General features: G+C 36.6%; 7 protein-coding genes across 7 annotated transcripts; 1 reads left to right on the top strand and 6 right to left on the bottom strand.

Moving 5' to 3' along the window:
- Positions 1 to 140: 140 nt before the first annotated feature.
- SHP1 (protein phosphatase regulator) lies at positions 141 to 1,309 on the bottom strand (the record flags this gene model as incomplete). Its single annotated transcript, XM_015610975.1, has 2 exons — positions 141 to 1,059; positions 1,119 to 1,309. 2 exons carry the CDS (start codon positions 1,307 to 1,309, stop codon positions 141 to 143), a joined length of 1,110 nt encoding a protein of 369 aa, XP_015468173.1.
- Positions 1,310 to 1,786: 477 nt separating this feature from the next.
- MET6 (5-methyltetrahydropteroyltriglutamate-homocysteine S-methyltransferase) lies at positions 1,787 to 4,090 on the bottom strand (the record flags this gene model as incomplete). Its single annotated transcript, XM_015610974.1, has 1 exon — positions 1,787 to 4,090. One exon carries the CDS (start codon positions 4,088 to 4,090, stop codon positions 1,787 to 1,789), a length of 2,304 nt encoding a protein of 767 aa, XP_015468172.1.
- A 495-nt stretch (positions 4,091 to 4,585) lies between these two features.
- On the bottom strand, positions 4,586 to 5,710 carry AC631_02143 (uncharacterized protein; the record flags this gene model as incomplete). The annotated part of the gene is made up of 1 exon (XM_015610973.1): positions 4,586 to 5,710. One exon carries the CDS (start codon positions 5,708 to 5,710, stop codon positions 4,586 to 4,588), a length of 1,125 nt encoding a protein of 374 aa, XP_015468171.1.
- Positions 5,711 to 7,206: 1,496 nt separating this feature from the next.
- AC631_02142 (uncharacterized protein) lies at positions 7,207 to 7,413 on the bottom strand (the record flags this gene model as incomplete). Its single annotated transcript, XM_015610972.1, has 1 exon — positions 7,207 to 7,413. One exon carries the CDS (start codon positions 7,411 to 7,413, stop codon positions 7,207 to 7,209), a length of 207 nt encoding a protein of 68 aa, XP_015468170.1.
- A 2,004-nt stretch (positions 7,414 to 9,417) lies between these two features.
- On the top strand, positions 9,418 to 11,055 carry PHR2 (1,3-beta-glucanosyltransferase; the record flags this gene model as incomplete). Its single annotated transcript, XM_015610971.1, has 1 exon — positions 9,418 to 11,055. One exon carries the CDS (start codon positions 9,418 to 9,420, stop codon positions 11,053 to 11,055), a length of 1,638 nt encoding a protein of 545 aa, XP_015468169.1.
- A 206-nt stretch (positions 11,056 to 11,261) lies between these two features.
- Positions 11,262 to 13,124, bottom strand: BFA1 (Bfa1p; the record flags this gene model as incomplete). Its single annotated transcript, XM_015610970.1, has 1 exon — positions 11,262 to 13,124. One exon carries the CDS (start codon positions 13,122 to 13,124, stop codon positions 11,262 to 11,264), a length of 1,863 nt encoding a protein of 620 aa, XP_015468168.1.
- A 140-nt stretch (positions 13,125 to 13,264) lies between these two features.
- AC631_02139 (1,3-beta-glucan synthase) lies at positions 13,265 to 18,610 on the bottom strand (the record flags this gene model as incomplete). Its single annotated transcript, XM_015610969.1, has 1 exon — positions 13,265 to 18,610. One exon carries the CDS (start codon positions 18,608 to 18,610, stop codon positions 13,265 to 13,267), a length of 5,346 nt encoding a protein of 1,781 aa, XP_015468167.1.
- Between the last annotated feature and the right edge of the window lie 162 nt (positions 18,611 to 18,772).

Genomic DNA, 18,772 nt, shown 5'->3' with positions numbered 1-18,772 from the left:
GCCATATTTTTTTTTTTTCAGGAAAGCGCTCATACAGTCTAAAAGATAGAAGGATATGTATGTATATAAATAAAAATCATATTGATAATATTGATATGGACTATACAATCATGTACATCAACAGCCATCTAGTAGTATAATCATATCCACCTTTGGACGATCACCGCATTCTTTAATTTAGCATCTCCAACAGTTATATCATTGGATTCTTCTATAGGCTTCACTGGAAAAGCATGAGTCAAAATGAAGACCTTACCAGATTCAGTGAAAGGGTGGGATCTTACAAATTCATAGACTTTGGTAATAGAATCTGATGAATTGAACTTGTGTGAAGCCTTTTTACCATTTGCAAATCTAATTTGAACCAAAGAGTCACCTTCTCCTTGATCGTCTGGTTTTGTTTCTCTTGTAGGCTCTGATGCAGCTTCTGGTGCTGGTGATCCACCACAGGATTCTCCTGGCACAGGAGAGCCTAATCTTTGACCTTGGCCTGCGAATCCCCCTACTTTCCTCTTAGGTGGAACCCAATCTTCATCGGTCTTCTTGAATACACTCACATCAACATCTTGACCAAATTCAACATCCAACAACGACATTGGAACCCTACCAGCGTTCAATTCCTGTAACACACTAGCATTGCTTGGATCATCATATCTATGTAAGGCACCTTCACCGACTGTGAATCCCTGCTTCCAGAATGTAATCTCCCTGGTGACCTTGGTGGGCTTTTTAGGCAAACGACTACTCGTATCCACAACCTGCTCAGATGGCTGGTTCTCTCCGCCCAACTTGAAACCTGTTCCGGTGAACTTACGTACTTCTTCTTGTTGATCATCATGTGCCGATGGACGATCGTCTGGTTGGTCCATTTGTTCCTTTGCTCGTTGAAAAATCTGATCAATTATCGATCTTTCACTCTTTTTATCGCCCTTTTTGTTTGGGTCTTCCACCTGCAAGGCAGACTTTTCACCTCCCGTAAAAAAATTGGTATCTGTCTTATCCTCTTCATCGTCATCTTCGTTGCTATTCAAATCTCTAAATGTTCTGACCCCTCCTGACCTACAAAAAAGTTAGTAACTGGTTGAATTCTATAAGTAGATATAAATCGTTAGACATACGCTTTTGCTTTTTTTGGTTTCGAGCTGGTTGCTCCCGGATTCTCTGTATTTGATGATGTGGCATAGTAATCTTCAATTGCATTAATCAAATCATTTTCATTTCTTGCGAGGTATTGCTCGGCCAAACTCTTAGAAGAACTGGTCACCGTAACAAATTGGTCAATCAATTGATCTTGCTCTTGACTTGACATGGTTTTTATATTAAAAATATCTTAAATTAATGTGTATATTGTTTTGTTCTTTTGATGGCGATTAAATACTCGTAATTATGTCCGCATCTTGATATCAAAATCTCACGATTCTGAAAAATTCCCTACAGAGCTTTGTATAGTAAAATTAAAATATAATTTTTATTTACGTATATATAAACCGATGTTGAAATCCCAATTTTTAAACCCCATGATATAACAAGCAATGGCCGTTATATCCAATTAAAAGCAAAAAAAGTAACAAGATATAAAAAGATAAGTGACAAAAAATATAAACAAGTAATAATAAAAATCATAATCATCACAGAACAAACAATAATAACAACATGATCATAATATTAATGATAATTAATTACATTAATGTTGAATAAATGTAATCATAGGATACAGCATCAACAATGAAGAATTGAATAATGCAAAACCATCCATAATTGGGGTTTTATTAAGATATTAGAATACCTAATATTTACCACGGAAGTGTTTAGCGGCATCAACCATATTGGTTAAAGAAGCCTTGGTTTCTTCCCAACCTCTGGTCTTTAAACCACAATCTGGGTTAACCCAGAACTTGTTGGCTGGGTAAACCTTCAAGATTTCTTCGATTCTGGAGATGAATTCTTCCTTGGATGGAATTCTTGGGGAGTGAATATCGAATAAACCTAAACCAATGTGGTTTGGATAGTTGGAGAATTCTTGAATGTAGTTAGCATCATCCTTCTTGGAGAACTCAATAGAAACAACATCAGCATCTAAAGCCTTGATGTGGTTTGGATCTAAATCAGAGTAACAGAAGTGAGAGTGGATTTGAGTATCGTTTTCAACACCAGAAGTAGCAACTCTGAAAGATTGAGCAGCCCAGTTTAAGTAGTCGGATCTTTCCTTACCAGATCTCAATGGTAAACCTTCTCTGATAGCTGGTTCATCGACTTGGATGACGGTAATACCGGCCTTTTCTAAGTCTTGGACTTCATCTCTTAAAGCTAAACCTAATTGTAAAGCTTGAACCTTTTGAGAAACGTCATCTCTTGGGAAAGACCATCTGAGACAGGTAACTGGACCAGTTAACATACCCTTCATTGGCTTCTTGGTGATAGATTGAGCGTAAACGGATTCCTTGACAGTCATAGCCTTTGGTCTAGAAACATCACCAACAACAATAGGTGGTCTGACATATCTGGAACCGTAAGATTGAACCCAACCGTTGGTGGTGAAAGCGTAACCTTCTAATTGTTCACCGAAATATTGAACCATATCGTTTCTTTCTGGTTCACCGTGGACTAAGACATCTAAACCGATTTCTTCTTGGAATCTGACAACAGTTTCAATTTCCTTGTTGATGAATTCTTCGTATTGTTCAGCAGTTAATTCACCCTTGGTGTACTTGTTTCTGTTGATTCTGATGTCCTTGGTTTGAGGGAAAGAACCAATAGTGGTGGTTGGGAACAATGGTAAGTTGTACTTAGCTTGTTGAGATGGTAATCTTTCAGCGAATGGAACCTTTCTGGTAGATAAGGATTCGTTGACAGTAGCTAATCTTTCTTGGACCTTTGGATTGGTAGTGATAGAAGATTCCTTTCTGGACTTGATAGATTGAGCGTTAGCAGCTAATTCCTTAGAAACGTCTTCACCGGAAGCGTACTTAGCAAGGACAACAACTTCGTCCAACTTTTGGGTGGCGAAAGAGAACCAGTCCTTGATGGTAGCATCTAACTTCTTTTCGTTTTGTAAGTCGACTGGAGTGTGTAATAAGGAAGAAGAGGTGGAGACAACAACTCTGTCCTTACCAACCTTTTCAATAGCCTTAGCAACAAAAGCGGAAGCCTTGGAGTAATCAGTCTTCCAGATGTTTCTACCATCAACAATACCAACGGATAAGGTTTGCTTGTCACCTAAAGCGGCAACAACATCGTCAAGTTGTTCTGGAACTCTGGCGAAATCAAAGTGGAAACCAGAAACTGGTAAACCCTTGATAGCAGACAAGTTTGGTCTGACATCACCGAAGTAGGTAGCTAAGACGATTTCTGGAACATCAGAACCAGCTAAGGTCTTGTAAACTTCAGCGTATTTAGCTTGGATTTCCTTTGGTAAGTCTAAGACTAAGATTGGTTCATCAATTTGAACTTCCTTAGCACCGGCTTCCTTTAACTTAGCTAACAATTGCTTGTAAACTGGTAAGAACTTGTCCAATAAAGAAATTGGGTCCAAGTCTAAGGAGTCCTTGTCAGCCTTACCTAAGTAAAGGTAAGAGATTGGACCAACAATGACTGGTCTGGTTTCAACACCTAAAGCCTTGGCTTCTAAGTATTCATCGACTGGTTTTAAACCGGCTTCAGTGTTTAACTTGAATTCGGTGGAGTGCGAGAAGGTTGGTCTGACATAATGGTAGTTAGAATCGAACCATTTAACCATTTCCAAAGCAGTAACATCAACAGCTGGAGTGGAGTCAGTGGCCTTTCTTTGTAAACCTCTACCCATAGCGAATAAAACATCAATTGGGGCCAATTCGAACTTGGTGTATCTGTCTGGGATAACATTGAATAACAAAGATAAATCCAAAACTTGATCGTAGTACGAGAAATCGTTAGATGGAATAACATCAACACCGGCTTCCTTTTGCAACTTCCAGTTGTGGCTTCTCAATTCTTTACCCTTAGCTAATAAATCATTGACACCAACCTTACCTTGCCAGTAAGATTCGGTGACCTTCTTCAATTCTCTTTGTCCACCGATACGTGGGAACCCTAAAATAGATGATTGAACCATTGTTAAATATGTTATAATTATGTTTTGTTTTAAATAAACTTAACAATATATAATTATTAAAAAAACTAACTACAATTGCTGTGTAAGCGGATTTATGTCCCTTTATATATGACTACTTACAGGTGTCCGTTTGTTGAAAAATTAAATTTTTCAAAAATTGGCCCAGTTCACGTGATATCACATTGTTAGATAAACGTTTACACCAACCACGATCGATTACCATGTGAAAGATATGGGCAACGAGTGAGTCATGACGACATATAAGCGATACGACATTTGCCAGCCAAGGCGAACACAAACGAAGTTAAACGAGGACAAAATGAACGAGTACGAGCGAGATAGCGAGTCGGTAGGCAGTGGGCCATATGGGCTACGGCCCCATGGACGACACAAAGGACAATTGTAGTCAATTGAGTAAAGGTAGGCAAAAAATTATTAATTAAAGCAATCTATGGACAGAGGGACTCGTGGCAGAGATAGAAAGAAGTAATGGAACTATTTATTGATTTTGGAATCACCGAAAATTTTTCTTTGCTTGACGGCCTTTTTGACGGAGTCAGAGGAGTGCAAGAGACCGAACCTTCTGAATTGTTTGATGGTTTCTGGCAAGTCGATGCCTTCCTTTTCGATGTAGTTGGCGAAAAAGCCGCCCAATTGAGCCAAATAGTCGTACGATAAGGTAAACTTGTCGTTTTCCTCGTTGCACAAGTCGGCAATAGTGGTCTTGGAGTCCATTGGGGTGTTGAAACCTTCACCTTCGCCCAAGTAGACTCCTAAGTTCTTCAAGGTGTCGAATAAGCCTGCTTGGTGGGCTTGGATCATGCCACCGTGTTCTTTGATCTTGTAATCTCTGTAGTATTCCTTGTACTCGTCTGGAGTGGCTCTTCTGGAACCGGTCCAGCCTAATTCGATCAATTGTTCCTTGGAGATATCAGATGGAACCTTGGCACCTGAGAATCTGTTCATACGGATTGGATTGAACGTACCTAAGTGGAAAACCAAGAATATGACCAACACCTTGATGACGTGGAAGACAAAAAATAAACACTGGCCAATGACTCCAACTGGTTCCTCAAGATCAACAATCAAAGCATTGGCTAATCTGTGTTGACCGATGTATGTGGCTAATTCCCCAGCTCTACGAGTCATGAAGTTAGTCAAGCAAATACCTGGAGTTGGTGAAATGAAGTCCGGCAAATCAGTGTATAACCAACATATCAAAAACGCAATGAACGAGTAGAACGCAAATGGGTTAAACTCCCAAACTGGAAGAATTAATTGACCTGGCCAGATGGTGTCGGCGATTTTATCGTCCAATGACACCCTTTTCAAGAATTTTGCCATCCCCGTTTCGTAACTGAACAACAACGAACCATCTTCAGTTAAATATCCAGGAGAAGTTGAAACGTTAAATCCAATTGGTTTGGAATGATAGAAGACATTTGGTCTTAAAGCAATTGGTAACGAGCTGAAAATTGCAAGCAAATCTTTATATCTCTTGTCGACCTTAACTTGGAAACAGTAGTCCTTTTCCAAATCATCATTAAATCGGATATACGATTCTAAGTAGCCAGTGTCTTCTGACTCTGACACGTCGTTTAATATCTTTTCTTCTGACATTGTTTAGCCTCTAGAATGAATATATTGTAAGAAAAGAAAATCCTTTTATGGGGCTAACGGACTATTTTTTCTTTAAATGCGTCGACAGAAGCGGAGGTGATTGACCCCATCGTATGTTACATAATGCGGCCTAAGAAATTTTTCAATAATTATCATTTTTCAAGAATATCAAAGTCGTCGTGTAGTAGGAGATCATGCTGGCATGGCGGTCAGTGTGGTGGGTCCATAGGGTTGTGAAAGAAACAAGTTAATGAAAATAAATTTGAGACGATATTCTCCGTGGGGTCCGCTTCGCCTAAAGTAAGGCGACATTGTTGGGAATGTTCCAAATACATAGGATCAGGGAGAAAGAGTTAGATATCTTAAGAGTAGCAGCATGTATCTTGTCTAGTATTGTAATGTAATGGTGAGTTTATAATGAGTTAATGTGTTATATGGAGTGGCTGAAATAGAAGATTGAAGAAGTACGAAGAAGCATTTTGCATCTCAAGTACCGAACAATAAATTTGATAAATTTAGTGAGGACATGGAATGGTGGGGAGGAAGTATTTGATGGGGTAAGAAGCATTGAGGCTATCACGTTTGATGTGGAAATAGTATATCCTAAGTAGTAATCAGGATAGTTGCAGCGAATATAGTACAACGTAGAAAAGTGCGAAATGATAGCCAATTTGTTGAAAGTGATCTCTCTATTACTTTCTTAATATTTTCACACATTATTTATAGTATCATTGAACTACTTCATACAACGACTACTGGAACAACATGAATTCTTTTTATTTCAGTTAATTATTTTATTTAAGCAACATGTTTATTGGTTCATTTCCTTTTGAATAGTTTATGTGAATACACATTCTTATTCCAGTAAGCTTCTCTGTTGTGTTAAAATAAAACAAAAACCCCTCCACCACTTTTACAAATATTGTGCAATCACATATGTACGGTGATTTTTATAAACCGTATATATAGAAACTCTTTTGCATGTCGTTTCAACTTAGGACTTAGCTTGTATAAAGTATTACTCGTTTAAGTAATACTTCTCTTCAATCTTTCTCCTAACGTCCCACAATTGTCAAATAATCATCTCCTCTAGAAATTATTTCGGCATCGCAGTAAGTGCTTTCATGGAAACTATTAGTATTATTGGCATGAACAGTCAGTGGTGTCTAACAAATTATTTTAACCATTTTCTTAATCCTAATCCTGTAATTCATCAATTTTAACAATATTAATAGATGGCAATATAGCAACCTAAAGTTTAGTAGCAAAACAAACTTTGTAACAAACATGAACAGAGAAATACACACGGGTACTTTTTGTTCAAATGTTTGCAGGTATTCAATGAATAATTATTTTCGTGAGAAAATTTGAAAATCCAAACTGGCTGCAAAATCAAATAAATACTGGACAGAGCATGAAAACATATATATCGGTTGAAATGTAGTCATTTCTTAAGGAAAATGGCATGACATATGGTCGGATAATATTTATCAGATTCAAGTATCGGTCGTTAGAAGAGATAAACCGCTCCCTGGCATACCATGCAATCTTTCTGACGCTTCATCTAAGTAATCTTCGGACGCAGCATCTAATGGTACAACCCCAATGTTGCTTTGTAATATATAAGGTTCTATGCACCCTAGTAACTTACTATCTATCCCGCGGAGGTCCATCCATGTACCATTTTTACGAGTAACATCCATGAATACGTTCTATGTATCCTATACCAGACACCATTCCCATCATCATAATAAATATAATTATACACATCTTTCTGATTATTACTTATATTCCCTATTTAAATCATACAATTTTTTAATTTTCCTTTTTATTTATTATTTTCAACTGAATCATCCTGGAAGTTACTCTCCTTCTATAGTAGAATATTAGGATTATATAAATAGCTTAGAATTTGCCCGTGAATGGAAAAATACTGAGATGTCTTCCCAACGAAGTTACTTTTTCTCAAATGTACATTTAAAGATTTTAACGATTTAACAGAGAATTTCAGAAAATAAAGGAAATTTGGTACCATTTGAATTAATACTGAGTAGGTTTTAAAAAATTGGTAAACATTCGTTAATTCATAAAAAGTCTAATTATTTCCCAATACGATAAATGAAACCAATCAATGAAATCAGTAGTTAAGTTCGCTATAAAATTATACATGTTCAATATATGCATAACTATTAGCGAGCGATGGATAGGAAGGAATGCGCGTGGTCAACATATATCGACGGCCTAAATACTGAGCTGTTGACTTCTATTCAGTAATCAAGCCATGGTTCTTTATAGCTCATGTCATCACGAACAGGCGAGACAGGCGATCTCTAGCTGCTCTTGGCATCTTGTCATCTTTTGGCCAAGATGACGTCGATCAAGGAAATGCATACCAAACTTTATAATGCTGCAAAATCAGTCCCTTCGACGCGAATTTTACATAGATAACTACCAAACCGATAGCCACCATTTCGTCAGCCACTTCTAGTATTATCAACCTTCCAATTATAGTATTCATGCACCCTAAAACGTCCTCACCTCTACCTTATTTCTATAAACAATTCTGACATTAACCCTGCCGCGCAATATACCGTAGCTACACGCTTACGCACATTGTACAAGGCTCATGGAATGCCAGTTGGTACCAGTCGGGAAATTCTCCGACCCGTATCCGACATAATCAATCGTACAATAACGAAACTTTCAGCCATGTTTAATTCCACGCTTTCAATTCACCAGCCCAACTCAAAAGCAAAACCCACGACCTAACTACACCAAACTCCCAGCCTGCCCATCTACACATGCTAAACACTTCACTACGCCTACTCAATATACTAAACTTACAACATCCTTGCACCAATTGTTTGTTGCCGATGTTCTAACTTACCATCCTCAAAAGGGATATGTCAATCTCTTATTGCGCTATTATCATGCTGTCCAATTACGCTCGGTATCCTGATTACGCTTCTCTTTTGTTGTAGGCGAGCGTCATTGCACCACGACCGCTGCGTTAGAACTTCTCCAACAATACTAATTACTCGCCGTGTGCATACCAGATACCACAGAAGCATCTCTTCTAAGAGATTACATCCTTACATTATTTCTCGCGGCATGCATATCAACTGCGATCCGACACAAAAATCCGAGAAGCCCCACCTGTCCCGACAGGATGGGTTGTCCGGCTCGACACCTGTTACATCAGGAAGTCCACAATCCGTCGCCATGCCCAAGCCCGTTTGTTCCCAGTTGTTCCCTAATTTGGGCTTATGGCTATGCTGAGTGTTTTCGGCAGGACATTTTTGATCAGAATACCTCAGTCCATCTAGCTATTAAACAAGTAATATGGTGTCAAAATATAAGATATTTGATAGCATGTACGATTGTAGACACAATATAAGATGGGCATCGATTGGTTATACAAAGACCAAGATAAATAGGAGGATCGACCATGTTCATAATCAGTTATTATCCGCAAGAATAAAACACGAAATGTGCGCTCGTGTTTACATAATAAAAAAATTTTTCACCCAAATTGGGTATTAATCATTTATGGAACTGCCTTAGATATGCGTAGGAGTGGGCTATTTATATTTCTACGGGACAGAACTCGATCGAGGAATAAATACTGGGACATTTCGTGAAAATCCGTCATAAAAATTCTAATAATATTAGGTTAGACCATTTGACGGAAATAATTATAGAACAATATGTTATTCAAGTCATTAATTTCTAGTGCCTTATTGGCCACCAGTACATTGGTATCATCTGTGGTTGCAGATGATTTACCAGAAATCGAAGTTGTTGGTAACAAATTCTTTTACTCCAACAATGGTTCCCAATTCTTCATGAAGGGTGTTGCGTACCAACAAAACACTGCTAACTCATCAGATTCTTCTTTCGTTGATCCTTTGGCCGACGCTGAGGCTTGTAAGAGAGATATTCCTTACTTGCAAGAATTACAAACCAACGTTATCAGAGTCTACGCTTTGAACGTTTCCTTAGATCACACCGATTGTATGGATATGTTGAAGGATGCAGGAATTTATGTTATTGCTGATTTATCCGAACCAGATGTATCTATCAACAGAAAGAGTCCAGAATGGAACCTTGAATTGTTCGACAGATACACTGGAGTCGTTGACTTGTTCCAAAACTACACCAACGTTTTAGGTTTCTTTGCTGGTAACGAAGTTACCAACACCAAGAGTAACACTGATGCTTCCGCTTATGTCAAGGCTGCTATCAGAGATACTAAGGCTTACATTAAAGCACAAAATTACAGAACCATTCCAGTCGGTTACTCGGCTAATGATGACTCCGACATCAGAGTTTCTTTAGCTGACTACTTTGCTTGTGGTAGTGAAGAAGAAAGAGCTGATTTCTTCGGTATTAACATGTACGAATGGTGTGGATCTTCCAGTTTCAAAACATCTGGATATGAATCAATTACTAAACAATACAAGAACTTGGGTATTCCAATTTTCTTCTCCGAATACGGTTGTAACGAAGTTTCTCCAAGAAAGTTCCAAGAAGTTGGAACCATTTACGGTAGTGACATGACTGATGTCTGGTCCGGTGGTATTGTTTACATGTACTTCCAAGAAGAAAATGATTACGGTTTAGTTTCTGTATCTGGTAATAGTGTTTCCACCTTGAAGGACTTCTCTTATTTGAAAGCAGAATTAGCTTCCATTTCTCCATCCGGTGTTTCATCTTCTTCTATTGGTTCTACTTCAGTTACTTCATGTCCAACCTCTACATCTAACTGGTCTGCTGCTACCAAGTTACCACCAACTCCTGACCAAGATGCTTGTGACTGTATGGCTGCATCTCTTACCTGTATTGTTGATTCTGGTGTCGATTCTTCTGATTACGCAGATTTATTCGATTATGTTTGTGCCAAGATTGACTGTGACGGTATTAACGGTAACGGTACCACCGGTGAATATGGTGCTTACTCTCCATGTTCTGACAAGCAAAAATTGAACTTTGTTTTGAACTTGTATTACGAAGAAAATGGTTCTTCTAAGACTGATTGTGATTTCGACGGTTCTGCTACCACTCAAAGCGCTAAGACTGCTTCATCTTGTTCCGCCTACTTGAAGTCTGCGGGTACTTCTGGTGTTGGAACTATTTCTGGTTCTATCCAAACAACCAAGCACACCGGTATCACTGCTACCCTGACAGGTAGTTCTAAGTCAACTTCAAGTTCTGGTTCCGGTTCTAGCTCCAGTTCAACTAGTGGATCATCTAGTGGTTCCAACAAAATCTCTTTAGGATTAACTACAAAGAGTTTATTGGTAGGTGCTGTCTCTATTGTTGGTTTCGGTTTAATTTTTGCCTAAATCAATTAATTGATAGATACAATTATGAATTATTATAAATTTGCTTCCAATGTGTCTAACTGTATATGGTATTTCAATTAATCTATAAGCCATTGTATATACTCGTGTGATGTGTTCACTTGTACTCTACAATTAGGATTCCGTCGAATCCATTCGCTAAATTTAGATATGCTTATATATATATATTTTGGTATGCTACTACTGAACTAATCTTCATTATCGATTACCATTTTTCTGATCTCCCAAAAATAATTATGATTGAAGTCACTATTAATTAAATCGTAGTTTTGCTGTTGAAACCAGTAGTTGATTTTCTTCAGCAACTTCATTTCTTCCTTGTGGAACTTCTCTATTAGCTTTGGAGGTATTTCAAACTCATTACCATTTGTATTGCTAGATGCAATGGAGTTGGTAGATCCAGTTCTTTGTGTAAACGCACTCACCCCTCTGCCTATATTCTTTGTAGGCGAATTTGAGACAGATCGTTTATCAATTTGTAGATCTGGCAAATCTGATAAGCCTTGAAAAATATTGTCCTCATCCTTATTCAAGTTTATCCATTTTAATTGATCTGGGTCATAAACCATATTTCCTTGAATCTTTTTATCTTTCATATTATTTTTGAAATCATTGAAGGATATTAGCAGTGGTTTGGGTACGTTCAAGTTTTCAAATTTAACCAACTCTATATCATTACCTTCCCACTTCTTGTTAATGGGGTTATACTTCATTTTACTGTTATTGTTTGGTTGAGGTATTGGATTATCGTTCAAATATCTAACCAATCCAATTCGTTTATTTTTTCCATTTGGATTTTTCATGGATAGGTTCTTTTTACGATGTCTATTATTTAAGCGGTTTTGCTTCTCTGTTATCTCCATATATTTATTTAACAACTGTTGTTTTTCCAATTCAATATCCTGGTTTAATTTTGAATTATTTGATTTCATTGCATCATTCTTAGTATAAAAAGAGGGTATCCGATCCAATTTTCGTATAATTTTGTTATTATTATTAAACACAGGATGTTGAGTTTCAAATTCATTAACCAAATCCATTGATGATTTATACTTTTTCGCTTTTGACAATTTATTCTTGTTATTAAAATTTGGCATAGAATTCTTCATTCTTACACTCTTATCGCCGCGAGAATATTGCTTAAGTTTATCAACATCTAATTTTATGGGAACATCCGTATCAAAACCATCTTCAAAATTCTCAAAATCATCTTTAGTATACTCATAATCAACAGTTTTTTCATTCTCTAATGCATCAGTATCAATGGGGTTGTGGCCGTAGACTGTGAAATCTTTCAATTTCAAAGTATTAGTTTCTTCATTTGTAAGACGCTTATATTTCTTAAATAACTCTCTTTCTTCGATTTCTGCGTCATTCTGTAATTTTTGTTGTTTCATTAATAAATGCCTATTAGCTTTGCTGGTATTGCCATTTCCTCCACTACTGTATATTCCACTTTCTTCATTTCCAAATATATCATCTACATCATTAATATTATCGAAATCATCATCATTGAATTGTGAAGTTACATCAGTGTCATTTGTATCTTCACTATATTCTGATAAAGATTTGCTTCTCATTCTTGGCTTTGGTGATGATGTCGATATAGTTCCAGGTGATAGCTTCAACTCGTCATCATCTGGCTCATTTAAAGTTGTTCTATAGTTCAAGTGCAAGTTACCACGAGAAAAGTCATCATCTTCAAAACCCATATCATCGGTATCATCTTCTCGAAACTGATGAATTCGGTTCTTAATATTATTATTATTGATTGTGGCATGATCATTTTTTAGCCTTAATGTTTCTAATTCATTAGGGTTAATCTTCAAAGTTTTAAATTCATCTTCAATAGGTAAATCATTAAATGCATCTCCCCCAAATATATCGTCTTCTTCGTTATTATTTTCAGTATCTTGAAACCGTGCTAGTAAATCACTCTTGCTGGAAAATCTCCCTAATTTATTAGTCGTGGGAGTTATGTTCAATCCTGATGGCCTAAATGATGATGGCTTTCTTGAAATAGGCTTGGGATTTCGATTGATAGAATTCATCTACACTCTATTATATAGGCACATGCGCTTCTAATTATTAATTGACAAGGTATTTATTTGGAATCAACACTTCTGCTGACTTGATCTATTTTGTAAACACTTACTGATTCAAAGTTCCAAGACATCACGTGCAAATTGATCTATACAATTGGTTTGGCTCTTAGCACAGTTCGAGGAGCGTTATCTCCAGTATCATTATTATTTTGATGATTGGGTTGAATAATCTCTGCGATGAATGAAGGAAGTTGCTTTCTTAAATTGGGTATATATCTTTCAGCGAGTACAGGAGCCAAGATTAATGCAATAAAAATAAGCATTAATGAGAAAAATAAGACACTATATTTTAAAATTTTTAGCTTTCTTTTCCTCCGTTGCCTTTTGGATAAGATAGGTTCCCTAAATTGCTTCGATGGTTTGAACCAAAACAACATACTCGAATGCCACTTATCTATAAAAGGAATTAATAAGACTGGACCCATGACGAATAGGAGACAATGTGCTAGTATAAAATCGTAAGCATAGAGATTCATTTCGCATATTTTAACCACAAACTCACGCAAGGGTTGAGTTATAATAAGCCAACCTAACCCACTGGTTATCCATTTTCCTGACCACCATGCTCGGTTACTATAGTCATCTTTTAATTCACGGGATAAACAAATTGACATCGTAAATTGTAATATAGTCTTTTGTATTGCAACCATACAGATAAATCCGCATAAAGTTCTCGTGAAATTTAGCCCTTCCAAATATAAGAATATTTCAAAATTAACTATATTTATTAACACTGACAGCAAATGAGCGAAGCTAGCAATGAAACTTGGCACTCTTGTGCAACAACATGATAAAATAGGTCCCAAGGTGCATGAAAAGACGAACAAAAGTAGGGTTGTCAAAACACTAAAGACAATTGGAATAAAGCATAGTATAATGATCCTAAATATTGGATTTACCCGACTTGGATTAGGGACACCATTTTGAGCATTTATGAACATATAAGGCACCAAGTAACAAACTATGCATATAATTGGTATGAAAATTTGGTCAATGAAGCTATTCCACCTTGAGGGTCTCCTCGATGCATCACTTATCCTTTGGCCAACTTCACCAAGAGCATTTTTTTTATAACCTGTGTATTTGGCTCTATGGGATCTTATAAAACCAATCCACGAATTTCTATGCCAGCTAGAGTTACCCCTGGAAAGCCATCTCAAAAATTCTCTATAATCAATAAAAAAGTCACCCCATGAAAATTGGTGAGGGTTGAAAATAAAAGGTGCAAGGCACATAGAAACGAAAGTTATGCAAAACCACAACAAGGAAGGTTGCCACATGGATAAAGATGCAAAAATAACAATCAAAAATACTGTTGAGCCTGAATAAATTGAGGTTGAAGCATATCTACTGTATAATATATTAAAGGATATTCGAGAAGTAGCAAATCCTCTTCCAGTAGCAACATATTTGGCTCCTCCAAATGTTATATTATCTTTTAATGACTTTGCATAAATCTGGCACACAAAAACTTCAAAAAATGGTGCCAATGAAACGAAATGATGGAATATTCTATAAATTGCTTTAATAAACCCTTTTTCTATTAATTCCTGAAAAATTAAAGGTATAAATGAAATGAAAAAGCAGATAAATACTGAAAGTACAAACCTAGAAACCCAATTTAAAACGGGTTGCAAATTATAGCATCCTAATGGCATCTGTAGATCAGTATATGGAATATTCAGATCATACATACAAACGACCGACTCGTGCTTTAAAGATCCAAGATTAACTAAAACCAACATAAATAGGTGTACAGACAACATGATGAATAAATTATTAATATGGAATCCTGCGTGAGCATAATAGAAAGACAAGAATCGATCTATTGGAAGCTGGGTACCTAAGTAATAGTATTCACGAGACAATATTTGTTCACCCATACCAGCTCCTATTTTTGTAGTAAAGTTTAATATAGTACCGAAGCCAAGATCTCGGCCTTTTCCACATTGGTAATAGTCACAGTGTTTAATCCTTCCTCCCCGACATACGGCCGTCATTCCAGCATAAATATCTTCATTCAAATGCAAACCTTTTTGAGCTTTCGAGACTCCTCCTCTTGTTGTCATGAATATCCCATTCAAAAAGTCAGGGTGACCGTAGTGCAATTTCCCACCGATTTCGGCCAATGTACGTGCAAACAAAGTGCCAAAAGTTTGCTCTTTTCCTGCTGCAATATCACCTAACACTCCTATGTTCTCTGAAAATATATATTCTCTAGCGCCCAAAATTGCTACTGGATCCCTAGAATTCTCCAGAAAAATTCCTGGAACATATTCAGACGAAGGATCCATATCTATTTCTTCAAATTCAGCTAAAACGGATTTAATTTTAAGACATTCTTCAAGGTAATTATCTTGGTTTGCATCAATGACTTGTATATATTCACCTCGATAAAAAATGATACAATTATTTTGATTATCAGACTTTCCATCTCCTAATATTGGATTTCCAGAAAGTTTAATCCGATATTTCTTTTTGTAGTTGCCATAAGAATCTACCTCCGACACATTGAGCAAAGTTGAGTAATAAGTCGTTTGGTCTCCATTAACTTCCTCTTCCAAATAAGAGACTTGAATATGTGGATAGATACCAAATAGAAGCTCAGCATCATTAACTTCGTCTTCATGGAACTTTTGAAATCTTTGCATTGATATCAACAACCTAAACTTTCTTTGTACAAAATCATTAAGTTCAGAATCAACATCAAAATAACTATTTGAATCAAAGTCATAGTTTTCAAGTTTATATAGTAACTTGATAGCCTTTTCGTAATTCATGAATCCGGATATGGTTCTAAACAAAGTTTGACATCTTAATGATGACCAAATTCTTGTTCTCAAAGTGTACTCAGGAGAGGAATCTTTGAACCCAACACAATAATATGGCAAGTCGCTGATTTGATTGTTCACAAGATCAGATTCATGCTTGTAACTTAGCAGTTGGTCGTTCTGAGTAGAATCATTTTCAGCTAAATCCAATGGCTGCGAAGAAACCAAAGATAGGATTTTTGTGTCTTCGACAAATAATTCCCAATCGGTCGAGTGCAACTGTTTCAAATACTCAAGCAAAGAAACCTTTGAATGCTTGTCTTCTTTGATAATTTCTCTCAAGCTAAGGATAATTTTTTCGGAATAATGGGGTATTAAAACTGTAAATGTTGGTATTGCCAAAATTGGGAAAGGTTCAGGCAAAGGACTAGATAAAGATTGAGCGAAGAATGATATCCTTCTTTCAGCTTCTTTGCTAGCAGTGAAAAAATCATGTAAGTTTAATGAATTATCATCCTGCAATATAAAGAACAATGGAAACCTAAGAAATGTTTTCTCCATACTTTCTTCATTAGATACATTGATTTGTTGATAAACTAATTTATTCACTTGGTCGATTGAAAGTAAATGTTCTCGGTACATTGAAAGGATAATACTATTCCAAACTTGAGAAATTATTAATGTAGAATCAATTTTCGAGGTTCCATTCATATAAATAATCTTGCTGAAGATTCTCTCAGGTAGTCTTGAAAAGATGTTTCTCCACGGCGTGAAGATTGAAATACCCAATGAAAATGATAATCCGATTGAAAATATGCAATTGCAAATAATGTACCATAGGTAAGTATCTAGGAAGAATAAAACCAAATCGGTAACATATAGCAAAATTAAAGTAAACCTAGCTTGTTGTTTGCAAAGTAAATTACCAAGAAAAACATCTCCTTTACACCTTGTCATTTCCATTATAGAGAGTACCCGAATAGGATCTCGTAACGATAATGTAAGAAAGAAATATGATTCTGAGAACTTTGCTAGAAATACACATACCCATAAGAGATATGAATATATCTGATTCCTCAAGTGTAATTTAGGAAAGGATGATGTGAATATTTCAGTCTTGATAATATTTGAGTTTTTCTTTAACAAGAAACTGAAAAGCCTATTAGGCGATTCAATTGCAAAATAAAGAAATGTGATAATAGATACAACAAACTGTACTATCCCAATAATGTGGCCTATTTTTGAATATTTATCAACTGGAAGAAATAAGAATATGTAAACTGAAGGACCTGCGTTAATGATGGTAATTAAGAAAAGTAGCAGTAACTTAAAAAATAAATGTTGAGCGCCAGGCCACTTTCTAGGAACAAATAACCACTCTATAACAGTTGCCAATATAGTTAGCAAACAAGCAATTGTTCCACCTAGCGCTACCGCTGACCATTGAACTTGCGGTGCAGGCTTGTTATCGAGGAGCTGAACATAATTTTTGGTATAAATTGTTGGAGAATTAAAACAAGTATAGTACCAGAACATGGTAACGTGAATAACCCATACTCTGCTGAAATTTGTGAATAAATGGAGCCAAGTTCTACGTTCACTGTATGTCTTGTAAAATAATTTCTTCCATTTGATAGATTTAAACTTGGTATATCTTTGACTCCGAGGGTACTCATATAGCAAAGATTTGTCTAATAGCATTATCTTTTTGAGATTACCTCGGTACCAGAAGAATTGATTCACGTCGTCATATCCTATAATATCGCTATGATCTTTTTCTGATTTCTTCCAAACATTATTCACTAGTTCATACTGTTGGTCTCGTATGTATGAATAAATGGGTGTAACAACAGTATCAAGGAATTCGAATTCATGGGCGGTAGTACCCTGTTCCACAGATTCGAAATAATCAAAAGCACACTTATAGATAAAACAAATACATTCGGGCATGAAACGTAAATTGTTGGCTTCACCCCATATGAGTAAATATAAAGCAATTTGATAGATGTAGTCTTCATCCGTATAGTTTTTCATTTTCAATCGCCAGTTGTATTCCATGGCTAATAAGCAGTTTGAATTCTGAAGATCATTTAGGTTGTAAGGAGTATTCAGTTTTGACTTGAACTTTGCAAAGTCCTTGAACCATTTCCACTGTTTATTACTCACTTTGACGTTTTCATCTAACTCGAAATGCGCTGCAAAATACCACTTTTTATAGTTCGAGTGCTCGCCTCCAATGTAGTCGGCATGTAACGATAGAAGGGCCAGTTTACATGACATTCTACTTGATCTCGAATCAAGCAGCGTCATAAAAAGATCGTATATATTACTCTGGCTATCTCGCTGGAATCCAAATATATTTCCTAGCCTTAAAAATATCTGCCAGATCTCATCCTTGTCAATAGGTGCTCCATTCTGGACACACCAAGAAGGATACGCCGATGATTCCTCTTTGCCCCCATTATAACACGTACTACCTTCTATATCACTAGCTTCAGATACCATACCATTATCTATCTCGTCTTCTGCTCCCTCCGCCATTCCACTGTTTACCGCCCCGTTCATTCCTGTTTGTCCTTCTAATGCGTCGTAGATTCCACTTCCCATACTCTGGTAAATCGAGAACTCCCGATACGCATCCGCCGATGTTTGACCATGCATATCTGATGGTAATTTGTTCATCTGTATCTGATGACCTCCTAATGGCGTTAACAACTAAGGATGCTGTTATAGTCGTTAACGCTATGGGTGGTTGCAAATTCCATCATTTTATACCGGGAAGTGCGTGCGTTGACCGAAATCTTCAAATTCGCCAAAAAAAAA

Source organism: Debaryomyces fabryi (assembly GCF_001447935.2).
Source record: "Debaryomyces fabryi strain CBS 789 chromosome Unknown contig00035, whole genome shotgun sequence".
Classification (NCBI taxonomy): Eukaryota; Fungi; Ascomycota; class Pichiomycetes; order Serinales; family Debaryomycetaceae; genus Debaryomyces; species Debaryomyces fabryi.
This window is presented reverse-complemented; position numbering and strand designations above follow the sequence as displayed.